At 37.0% G+C, this 13,031-nt stretch overlaps 1 protein-coding gene across 5 annotated transcripts in view; it reads right to left on the bottom strand.

The window, feature by feature from the left end:
* The window catches only part of LOC112049270 (uncharacterized), a 41,428-nt gene that overhangs the window by 15,149 nt on the left and 13,248 nt on the right, over positions 1-13,031 (bottom strand). For 3 of the 5 annotated variants that reach the window (XM_052881921.1, XM_052881918.1, XM_052881919.1), the window contains exons 5-8: positions 11,222-11,397; positions 8,291-8,403; positions 1,726-1,849; positions 623-733 (exon numbers count right to left, since the gene is read on the bottom strand). In XM_052881921.1, the coding sequence (XP_052737881.1) occupies positions 623-733; positions 1,726-1,849; positions 8,291-8,403; positions 11,222-11,397 (524 nt within the window). The remainder of the gene's footprint in view (positions 1-622; positions 734-1,725; positions 1,850-8,290; positions 8,404-11,221; positions 11,398-13,031) is intronic. The other 2 variants (XM_052881920.1, XM_052881922.1) reach the window with 1 other exon arrangement.

Raw genomic sequence — 13,031 nt, 5'->3', positions numbered from 1 at the left:
GTATTTTTGTAATTGCTGACACAGAATTTGCGCGTGTGTTGATCGGGGTCAGGTTTGAGAAAAATATTGGTCATGTCTGATTATAGCTTGGCAAGTTCGTTGATGACACTCCAATGATATGCGGGAGCCGGGGGAAACTGACTGCGCGGGTTTGAAGTCGTGCGCGCGGGGCAGAGGGAAGGACTGAGCGGGTATGAAGTCATGACATCGCTACCAGATGTTTCCGGAAAGGGATATGAAATGTTTTACGCTTCTTGAAATGATGGGGATATCTAATCGGTAGGTTGCTGCACTTAATCTCATAATGTACTATGTTATGTAAAAAACATTGGTGGCGTATTTCTCGCCTACTGAGAAGAGACATCATTTTAAACTTGGCAAGTCGTTGGTTGTATGGTTGCCTGTGTGAAATACCATTATACTGATACTGAATGCATTCAATGCGTTGAGAGTGTACACTATATGATGGATTCCAGATGACACTGGCAAACTCAACACAACTTCTCACAAACGCACGAAACTGTTACGAACGAATTTGCCAAGCTATAGGCTAGACGCTTTACCCTGTCTGGATGGTACGTACGATGGTGGTACTAGTCCGTGGCATGTGTTTGGTGCGTACCTGTTGGTTGGGCCCGCAGCACGTCGCGTTGTGGCACAGGTCGTTGGGCGGACAGTGCAGCGCGCACGGCGCCTCCGCCGACGCGCCGCTCAGTATCTGCGTGAACAACCGCTATATCAAGTGCGTATTGAATATATCTGCATTGTGGGCAGAAGACAATTCATCATCATATCAGCCGATGAACGTCTACTGCAGGACATAGGCCTTTTGTAGGAACTTCCAAACATCACGATCCTGAGCCACCTGCATCCAGCGAATCCCTGCGACTCGCTTGATGTCGTCAGTCCACTTGGGTCGATCAGCACTATGGTTTCTAGTGCGGGGTCGCCATTCCGGTACCTTGGGATCCCAACATCCATCGGGTTTTCGAACTATGTGCTTCGCGACTCGTTGAGCTATGTCGGTGACTTTGGTTCTTCTACGGTTCGACATTTTTTATTCGATCACGCAGAGTGACTCTGAGCCTTCTTATGAGGATCAAGTCTCATTAACAGTAATCATTGACGGACCAAGGTGATGGTCCAACTGGTGGTAAGCGAAAAACCGTACAAATAAAGGATTTAACCTATATTATATTTATAAACATGGATTACGATTTAAGCTCAATTTCTTCAAACTACTACTTAGAGTTCCTTTTACTTGACCAACTTGACGTTTGTATTTAAACTTAGTTTATTATTATCAAAGATTTGATTGAAAGAGTATCAGCTTAACATTAAAACGCTTGGCGGTATCATAGCCAGTAGTTTTGTTAGAAGGCAGCCAATTTTATATCATCTTCATCGTCATTATCAACCAGTTGTCGTATACTGCTGGACATTGGACACTTTAGGCCAGCCAGCATTATATATATCATCAATCCTAGTGGAGGATCCACCAACACTGCGCTTTTTGGTGCAGGGTAAGTAGACAATTTAGAAAATATTCTCTGTTATAAAGCAATTTACTTCCAAGTGTTGTTTTTACCAGTATTGGTCTACATTATATCTCTCTCCCCATCACGAGGCATGTTCTTGACTTATGCCAAACCGGGCTACTACCATTCCGGTCTAGCATAAGTCGACCTAGATTAATAAAAAAATATTTTAAAAAATGACCCATACCTCATTTCCATCTACAGGTAGCTCCACAAACTCTGGCTGTATAGTTGTCGAGTGAATGCCTTCGTTGTGGAAGAACTCCTTCACTTTCTCCGCTATCTTCATATACTCTGATAGGTTTCTACACCTGAAACAAGTTTAATGGCTTTTTATTGACAATGTTTAAATCGCTTACATACTTAGTTTCTTAAGTCTATCTACATTTTTAATTTTTCCCAAGTTTTAACAGTTTTTGGTGCAGGTTCCCGAGCTAGTCCCTTGGGATGCCAATATTCGACGGCTCTTCGAACAATATGCCCCGCCCATTGACACATAGCATGGCCCTTACAAAATCCATGTCAGGCAATGAACGTCCATCGGCTATTATCCATAGGAAAAATGAATTTTCATTTTTCATGCATTCAATTTGACCGAAATTTCCACATATACTTCAATTTTAATCATATTGTTGATAATACTATTTTGAGGTACATTTCCAAGACCTTGAGAAAAACATACTTAACGTTGGAAAAATCTCGTAAGTTACAAGACAAATTGCTCATAATTTCCACTGTATTGAGATGGAGAATCCAAAACAAAAGGCAATTATATGTTAACAAAGACATGTGATTCACTGTTATTTAAACATACATCTATAGATACTCGAAATAATAACAAAGTCCGATTAGTTACTCAGTTTATAACTGAAGATCGTTTGACCAGTCTCAAAGAGATATAGTCCCAAAGAGCGTAATAAGAAACAATTGAACTTTTTATCCCAATATTTTCAGAGCAACTAGATCTATAGGTTCTGTGTTACCTTAATTAACCGACTTTGAGAATATTTTTTTTTTTTTTAAATGTTAACCCAGCACCAAAATACGCGAATCATTAAGAACACTCGTGATAAAGTTAGCTAACGTCCTTTATTTTCCTCTCAATTTTCTATTGCCCTCCTAAAAGTCTGAAACACCCTGAAGGGGCCATTGTCACCCACGTCACGTCTTTGATTGATTTTTGTTCAGTAAGACAAGAAGTATATTCCAAATTGGTACTTAAAGTGGTGAAATTCCTTTAACATTTTGTTACAACATATAACATGAGACTGGGTTTTTACACATAGTCATGATTATAACGAAATAAAGAAACTCGACTCGGAATCTCGATTCGCTCTCCAGAATGAAGGCGAAAATTTTACAGAACTCTTCCGGACATGATTTGCGACAAGAAACACTTGCGAAAACTTTAATCGGGCTACGTGAAGCCATAATTTTTTGTTAAAACCCTGATCTAGAGGGATGAAATTTCTATGGACAGCTTAAAGTACCAGTCCTCTGCTGGCCTATTCATTATTTAGGTCTTCATTATCAACCTATTAAAATAAACAGCAAATCAATTGACAAAATGTCATTTACCTATTGTATGATATCCGCCAGTAAGCACCGGATGACATTTATACATACAATCTCAATTTGGTTAAACTCATCCAGCATACCTACGTCTAAGATGGTAAATTAGCCTTATTATAAGTTATAACACATTCAGATTCAGATGCCTTTGCAATGCAATGCCAATGTTATCAAAATAGAATCGCGATAAAAAAAGTAATTGATAACGAAAACCGTTTACCTAACGCTAATTAACTCACTTTGATGCGATTGTAGATGGCATTGCGCAAATAGTTACACACTTATCAATCTGATAAATTAAAAAGTAAAACCGGCCAAGTGCGAGTCGGACTCGCGCGTCGAGATCCGTACCTTCGCCTAAAAAAACGGCAAATAAAATAACACTTTTTGTATGGAAGCATCTTATTTTATTCTGTTTTATCTGTCTTATTTTATTTCGCTGTATTTAGTGGCAACAGAAATACGTCATCGTATACATGGGAGTATGTATATATTAGTCCGGAATATAAACAGTTTTGTATTCCGGACTATACGTTGAAACGTGTGCAATTCTCGTATTTACCAAATGGAGCTAAGAGCATAATTTTAGTATAAGGTTTCCATTATGTATTTATGTTATAAATTATTTAACTGTTTCACGCCATTTATTTTCGGCTCACTTTTGAATACAGTCTCCTCTCAGAATTAGAGGGGTTAGGCTAATAGTCCACCACGCTGGCCCAATGCGGGTTGGCAGAGAGAGCACCCTCACACCGTCTATGAATTCCACTGTTAGTAGTATGGTTCAGTTTCACCCTTTGGTAACGGATCCTTAATAATAACGAAGCCCACCTAATGTAACAAGTATACGATAATCATAATTCATCTAGTATTGTGATTAATCCTGGTTATATGGAACTGATAACGTTGTTTTGTTGGGCACGATTACTTTATCGCTACGAGACTAAGCCTCATAAATTGTAGAGTATCTATCTATTAAAAAATCTTTCATAATTACATTTAAAATGTCCATTGGAATCGTTGCATTAATAGCACAAATATCAATATCGTGATAACCCAGTGGATGTGACCTCTGCCTTCGATTCGGAGAGCGTAGGTTCGAAACCGGTTCGGTGCATGTACCTACAACTTTTCAGCATTTTAAGAAATTAATTATGACGTGTCTCATACGGTGAAGGAAAAACATCGTGAGGAAACCTGCATACCTGAGAATTTACTTAATTCTCTACGTGTGTGAAGTCTGCCAATCCGATTTGGGATAGCATGGTGGACTATTGGCCTAACCCCTCTAATTATGAGAGGAGACTCGTGAGCCGAAAATGGGTTGCTAATGATGATTATGATGAATAGCACAAATAAATGGCGCGAAACAGTGACATAATGGATAACATAAATACTGAATGGAAGCCTTTAACTAAAATTATGCTCGTAGCACCATTTGGTAAATACGATTTCATCGTATATTACTCTGGAATACAAAACTATATGTTACTTGCAATTTACTCTTTATGAGTATTTTCGTCTCCATACGAATCTAATGCCATTGACCCAAAAAAACAAACTAGTACAGCTATAAAATTGACATTATCAGTTTGAAAATAAAAGTAATAAATCTATTTTTTAATTTCTACATTTTTAAAAATGGTTCGGAAAGAGAGATGAATATATTAGCATCTGGATTCACCATGCAGGACCATTATTTATCATAATCTCATGGTTTTTTTCTGTTGTTCTAAATGAAACTCGTAACAAAAGAAAAGCTAGATTTAGCTTTAGCAAAGCTAACTTTAGAAAAACTAGCTCTAGCTTTAACTAAAAATAGATTTGTATTTAATAGGTATATAAATATTTGTAGCAGGATAAATTTAAAAGTTTGTATGTTTACTCAATCTCTCATAAACGATTTTTCATATGATTTTGATCAATAAATTAAACATAACTTAGAGCATTACGGACGTAGTAAAAAAGCAAAAAATCAATGTACCTAAGTTATGTAAACCGTCCGAAACTAATATATTATGTTAGGAAATATAATTGAGGAGGAGGAAATTTAATTAATAAAACACCTTTATAAAATTCCTAATTATACATATACTCAATACAAAAATGATTAGCAACATGAAAAGACTGGTTCAATGACATTCATACCGGAACAACTTTTGGGCAGACGCCAAGAGAATCAATTCTGAATTTTGAAAACACCTTGAATGTGTTCAACGTATTAAAGTTATAAATAAATGAGTTCTTTGTTGATCTTACCGACTACAGAAGGGTTCAGATTGAATGAGTCACCTAACCTATACCCCAAATAAAACTCTCCGTGTAAAACCAACTGAATCCAAGATATTATACCCTTTATTTAAGAAACCAACAAATTAGATGATTGGTTTCTTCTCATTCGACCATCCAACTAATATTATAAAAGCAAAAGTTTGTAATATAGATTATGGATATATGGATGTTTGTTAATATCACGCAAAAAGTACTAAATGGATTCGGCTGAAACTTGAAATGAAGACTTGGAATACATTATACCCTGGATTAATACATAGACTACTTTTTAACCCATAAAAATCCATGGTTCCTGCGGTATTTGTAAAAAAAACTGTAGTCACAGACGTTCTCCAATTTAAAATGTGTACTAATGTGTGTAATAAGAAATATGGAGGTATTTATTAGCCCCGGAAGACGATTTGCCTTTGGATCTAGTATAAACTTGACAGAAATGTGCTTTGCTAAGGAATGTCAACACAACAGAAACGCATTGTTAAATAAAATATTTAGTGATACAGAGAGGGTAGTTTGACATTGATACCAGTTTATCAAAAAACCCTTTCCTTAGCAGAAAATCAGTGGTAGATGATGATATTAAAATAATAATTCAATAAGTAAATGTTTTTGATTTGCTGATATTCTTTGACACACAAATGCGCTTGTCAAACGTTTATCTGTACTACTTACATCCAAATTGTCCTCCGAAAGTAGAGAGACCATACAATCGCGCAAGTTTAATAAGTAATAGAAACTTCTTAAAGTTAATTCAAGATCAAACCGTTTATAGCCCCATAGCAGTTTATAGTGAAAGACATGCTTCCTGATTTTTTAGACATTTGCCAACCTTGACAACTTGATACGCATTGCAATTGGCAATTAATTACTTAAAAGGATTAAGTAAAAAATATGTTATTTCACAGTTAATCCAGCCGGCCTAATTTTCAATGACAAGCAGTCTGAAAAACAACGCCGTATATAAATTTCATTATCTATACTTATAATATTACAAAGCTGAAGAGTTTGTTTGTTTGGTCAATCGCTCTAATTGCAGGAATCTTTATTCTTATCCTAAATCTTGCTGGTTCCAATTGAAAAAAAAAATTTGTCTTGGATAGTCCATTTATCGAGGAAGGATTATAAAGTCGCGCTACTACCAATAAGAGCAATATCAATGAAAAATTTAGCAAAAACGGGAAGAAATATTCCTGTTTGCTCAGTAAAGCTTCGCATAAATCAAGTAAAACAGAGTTGTTTCCCTTTAAAAGTTCTAAAACAAAATCTGCAACAGCATATACGAATATGTCTATTTTTTATAATTGACTCACTAAAACCTTTTTTTGGTAATTATGCTCATCAAATTTGTATTAAAATTATACAAAGTTTGTTCAGAATTATCAGGCAGACGAAGTCACGCGTTTTCGCTAGTAGCTTTACATATAATATTAAAACTATCGGTCATTCATACCAATACACTTTAATGCTTATTGCTTAATCAGATTAGAGCATTTAACGTTAGGTATTTACAAACATAACGAAATAAACGGCGCGTCTTTTTGTTTGAAATATTTGCATACCTTAAGCGATTATAGATAAGTGAGGTAGTTATAAATATATAGTTCCGACATAGATATGATACTCAATACCAACAGACAGTTTACAGTAACAGACAAAAGCTCTTGAATAGAAATACTTGAAGGAAATTAACTTGAATATGAATACATAGAGTTTGTGATAGCCCAGTGCATATACCTCTGCCTCCGATTCCGGAGGGTGTGTGTTTGAAACCGGTTCAGGGCATGCACCTACAACTTTTCGGTTATATACCGAAGGAAAAATATCGTGAGGAAACTTGCACTACGTGTGTGAAGTTTGCCAATCCTCATTGGGCCAGCGTGGTGGACTTTTGGTCTAACCCTTCTCATTCTGAGAGGAGATTCAAGCTCAGCTCAGCAGTGAGCCGAATATTTGTTGATAATGATGAATACATAGGAGCTTCTCTGACTCAGTAATGCTAGCCACTCACTATCTAATAAGGGTTCATTTACACGAGCGACAACTCTACCGACGACCGTAGTCGACTGCCGTCTGATTCTCGGCGGCAGTCGCCGACTTAAGTCGACTCCGTCACCTGCCGCCGAGACGTCGCCGACTGCAGTCGACTGTAGTCGTCGGTAGCAGCTGCCGCTCGTGTAAATGAACACTAAATTCACGTGCCTGCAGCGCTAGCAGCAGGACATTCGATAAAACTGATCGTCTGTTGGTAGCAATGTGCATGACATCATGCAGAGAACTCTATAATCGATTCACACCTCGGGTGACAAGGGAGATACTGGGTTCGATTAGGTACCGCAAGCGATTTAGAGTTCCAGTATTATGCCGCGTAGAAGCCGTCACGATGTAGATATACGTATGTATGTAAAATTAAACTTGTATAGCTTGGAAAATTAATTCGTAAATCCCGATGGCCCACACGGGCCGTGAGGGGGGCGCAGTCCTTCCCCCTGTCGCCCGCATATCATGGGAGTGTCACTAACGAATTTGCCAAGCTCTACCTCCCTCTTCCAAGTAAGCCCACTTCTATCTCAGACTGCGTCGTCATTCGTTACTTAACATCAGGTGAGATTACAGTCAAGAGCTAACTTGTTATGGAATAAAAAACACAGTCCAGAAATCTCAACATGTCCTAAGACAACGTTCACAGAAAGAGAAAACCCCTTAAAAAGTCATCCCTACTTTACTTAACCTCCACTGGCAGGGGTTTCTCTAAGTCGAGGTCTGACCACTATTCTAATCTCTCCCCCTCTCCCTTCTGGTAGAGTTGAAACTTCTTCACTAACTCAAATCCCTTCTGTGGTTCCTTTATGGAACTTACAGTAAATATACAATAGAAAATCTTGCCAATTTACCTTATATGTGCGCTAGCTATGATCCTGTCTCCGGCCAGCTGCCAAACATGGAACTCGTGTACTGCTAGAACTCCGTCCACCTTCTCTAGGAGACGTCTCTGAATCGCATCCACCTGGTCATATAAAATTGTTGATGCATTATCAAATTAATTTAATGCCTTAACTTAGCTTCTGTTAGCTTATTTTCGTGTGAAACATCTTTTCAGTATTTCAAATAAATTGAAATTAACTATTTAACTAGTCAAAAATCTAAAGATCTGTTCTAATTTTCACATACACACGTATGTGAACTAGTTATTTACTAGTTTTATTGTATACAGGGTGTCCCGTAAATAATGGATAAAACGCAAATAGTAGATACTCCATCTAATTATCTAAAACTAATTTGAATTATTTTGAAAAAATCCCTAGGGTGACTAAATAATATTTCTTTTTTAGATTTTACAAATATTTCTCTTCTCTTGAATCAGTTTTTCCTATCTATCTTGAATCAGCTTTTGTAGCTGCTGTATATTTAAGTAAGTTTTAAAATACGCAGAATCGAAAAAGAGTGACTAATCTTTTCGCTGTGTATAATACTTCTACTTATTAAGACATTGACACAAATACCTTTATTCATAAAGGGAAAAGGCTAATATCTTATACAAAACAACTTTTGGTTAAAAAAATGCGTCCAAATCGGTCCAATTGTTTATCCATGTTCTATGTTAGGACGTTTATTTGGAAACTTTCTCACCATATAATATATGAGTAAAATCAAATTCAAAGCTGCAAATAAAAATTTGCGAACTCAATACATCAATCACAAACCATCGAAATTGTGACGCACAAACAGAGTATGATTCGTGTTTGCAGTTCCCGCCACACAGTGCACGCCTGCACGGATATGTAGCTATAGTTGGAGAGCTAGTCGATTTTTTTGGATAGGTATTTGAGACTTGCTAAAAACTTGTCCTGCACCTCTTCTAGACTACCCTACTAAATAACTGGCTGGGGAGTAGTGGGGATAAATTTATCTATATGTATATCTCCAAAGTGAGAATTTATTTATTGCAAAAAAATATAAAGAGAGTCGGGACTATAGTCTGCGGCAAAATAGTTTTGCAAGCATCTGAAAAAGTCAAGGAACCGACTAAAATATAATCTTTCGTCTAAATATTGTATCTCTTTAAATTTAAAGGTATAAAAATTAAATTTCACATTGACTCAAATAATTTTTTTAGCAATAAAAAGCCTAACTTTGGTGATATAGGGGTGGGTTGATTGTGCCTTAATCCAGCCTGGTGTCCAGTTCTGTGTTAGGGTCACTACCCTAACTACAGGAGACTTGGAGGAGGTCAGGAGAGGTACAAGACAAAGGAGGCCATTTTGGGCCTAGCACGTTACAGAAAAAAAATGACGGAAAATACTTCATTTAATAACAAAATCACCAAAAATAATTAGAATTGATAGTTGCTAATATTTTTGGACATGTGTGAATTTTTGAAATAGTGTATTTTATAATATAGATAATTGCCCAAATCTTAATAATGCAACTTTCAATAAACCTGAAATTAAACCAGTGTATTATTATTTATTAAATGATACTAATTTAGACATTGTAACGGTTCATTCATTAAATTTGGGCCCATTAATGTACCCAAAATGTCGATCAGCTCTCTGACTATGAGCGCTTCGCTGTACCGTTTGTGTTCGGATATCTCGTGTTTGCCAATTGATAATAGTTTGGAGTGCGGAACGTGGGCTCGATGTCGAGCATTTGACACATTTACAAATAATATAAACTACAGTACTGATTATTATTATTAGGTATTATTTATGTACGAATTAGACATCATTTACTAGCAAATGCTCGTACGAAATTCTGATCTTAAACCTACCATGCTGCTCCAATTGGGGTTTTTTGTTTTTTAAGGGGTAATGTTTGATTTGTTAACGTATACTCTTAGTTGGTAATGACCGGCGCCATCGGCTTAATGTGCTCTAGGCACGAAGGTTACACCAACTTGCCAACTCCGAATTAAGACATTTTACTGAATATTTCTTAAAAAAAGAAAAACTCAGATAGCCCGACCCAAACCCTCATTATCCAAAGCCACACATAGGCTAACTGACGAAGAAGTTTTTGTATATTATATACATATTTTACAGTCAATATTATTCAATAGTGGACTGGACTATATACTTTTTGGGTAGCGGTTAAGTGTTTGTGGTCCCGAAAAAAAATCCTGAACTATTACATTAATGTTATTATTTAATCATAATATAATCCACAAAGTCCTAAAAGTAATGAAATAATTTAACAAGTAACAGGTACTATTTACAGAATTAGATACTGGTAGGTATCTAAATTAAGCAAGATCTTTAATTTAAGTTATGTGCTGGAAGTATATCACACAATAAGATATATTTACTAAAACTAATGGATAAAGTTACTTAAAAAATAACAAACGCCAGAATGAGGATGACTAGAACTATACTGAGCGGTCGATGTATGTACTCCCTGTACATCAGCCAGACGACTTGCCCTGAACACTCCACTATTACAAGTTCCAACAGACCTGTATGTGCGTAGGAACAGTCTGCAACAGGATGAGCGCGGACTCTCTCAGCAGCGGCCACACGGACGCGAGGATGAGGATGACTAGAACTATACTGAGCGCCGGGTCGATGTAGTATTTGTACTCCCAGTCCGTCAGCCGGACGACTAGCGCGGAACAATTCATTGTTACAAGTTACAACAGACCTGTATGTGCGTAGGAACAGTCTGCAACAGGATGAGCGCGGACTCTCTCAGCAGCGGCCACACGGACGCGAGGATGAGGATGACTAGAACTATACTGAGCGCCGGGTCGATGTAGTATTTGTACTCCCAGTCCGTCAGCCGGACGACTAGCGCGGAACAATTCATTGTTACAAGTTACAACAGACCTGTATGTGCGTAGGAACAGTCTGCAACAGGATGAGCGCGGACTCTCTCAGCAGCGGCCACACTGACGCGAGGATAAGGATGACTAGAACTATACTGAGCGCCGGGTCGATGTAGTATTTGTACTCCCAGTCCGTCAGCCAGACGACTAGCGCTGAACACACCACTATTAGTGAACCTGGAACAAACAATATACACTAAAACAATTACATCTTACACAGTAAGAACTTTTGTTTTATCGAAGTTAACATTGGTACGATTAAATGACGCAGTGACAATAATACTGTCAAACATTTTACACATGCAGCTTGTGGGTGACATACGCAAAGGGCCTATAGCGACCTGCGAGTCCAATACAATAATGGGTTTAGGACACTGATGGGGCTGCCGCGTTACTGCAGTGCATCACTGATGTTTGCTGAAGCGCATGCAGATGACTTTTATGCTATAATGCGAAAAAGAGCAGCATCAGTTATGCACAGAATGCGCGAGAGCTCCAACAGCATATTAAAAACGCTGGTTGAAAATGGTGGAAATCCATTTATGAAGAACTGGGTGCACTTGCATATGCACTCACGGTGCTTCATAAATGGTAGATACTGTCATAACTAACACACTAACATATTTTAATTTAGTTTTTAAGTACCTATAACTACTAATATTACTAACAATAGGATATTAAAATTTAATCAATTGAATGTAATTTATGGATTTTATGATCTGAAATAAAGATTATTATTATTATTATTAATAATAAAGGTCCTTCGTAGCGAACTAGACAGCGCAGTAGCTGGCGACGAGTACTATAATCATGATCATCATATGAACTATCGACACGCACAAATAACAAACATATTAGTAATTTTGTTTGAACGCCCATACAAATTTAACGATCATTATAATCGACGACGTCATTAATTCGTGCCGTTTTGTACGGGGCGTTTCTCAGGGATTCGTGGCAGTGCCGCAAATATATACCTATACTTTTACAAAATATATATAATATACTCCTAATGTATATACAATTAAAACTGTTATCATCGCTATTATTAACAGCCGATGAACGTCCACAGCTGGACATATGCCTCTTGCATAGACTACCAAATACAATGAACTCGAGCCGCCAGCATCCAGCGGCTCCCATTGTTTTGAATACTCCAATAAATGTCGAGTGAAAAGCAAACTCTAAATAGAGCAATATGTCGAAGTTAAACTCGGTTCTAGACATAGGATAAGGCACAGGTTGTAAACACTATTCCTGTGATTTCACCGGAAACCATACCACATTCTGGAACGCAGTATTGCTGTTTGACGGCATAAACTCAGTCACAAAGAAGTGTCACTTAACATCAGGTATGTCATCTACTCCGTCAACAATGAATGCATATAACAATAACCTATAAATCGTGGATATTGGATAACAGTCAATAATTTTGATGAAATCACATGCTTTTAATAACAATAAACCTACCTACTACCTACTAAATAGTCGTATTCATTCATTGTACAAGAAATAATAAGTATTCTAATTCATCACCACTTCACATCTGTGGTTGAACAATTGTGCATTACTCATGAATTGCAAGGTTTACCACTTACATACCTAACTCATTAAGGTCATAATATCTTAACAGGACAATAACTTGTTACTAATATTTAATAATATTATTATATTATAGTTTTATAAGTGTCTATAACAACAGCGTTTATAATAAAGTTTTAATTAATTAATCTATTTCGGCTACAGCAGCTAATTTACTTGAAATATAGGCATAAATGAAGGAGTTCATGTAACTTAAAACGTAGGAGAAT

The sequence above is a fragment of the Bicyclus anynana genome, chromosome 6 (assembly GCF_947172395.1).
Source record: "Bicyclus anynana chromosome 6, ilBicAnyn1.1, whole genome shotgun sequence".
Taxonomy (NCBI): domain Eukaryota; kingdom Metazoa; phylum Arthropoda; class Insecta; order Lepidoptera; family Nymphalidae; genus Bicyclus; species Bicyclus anynana.
This window is presented reverse-complemented; position numbering and strand designations above follow the sequence as displayed.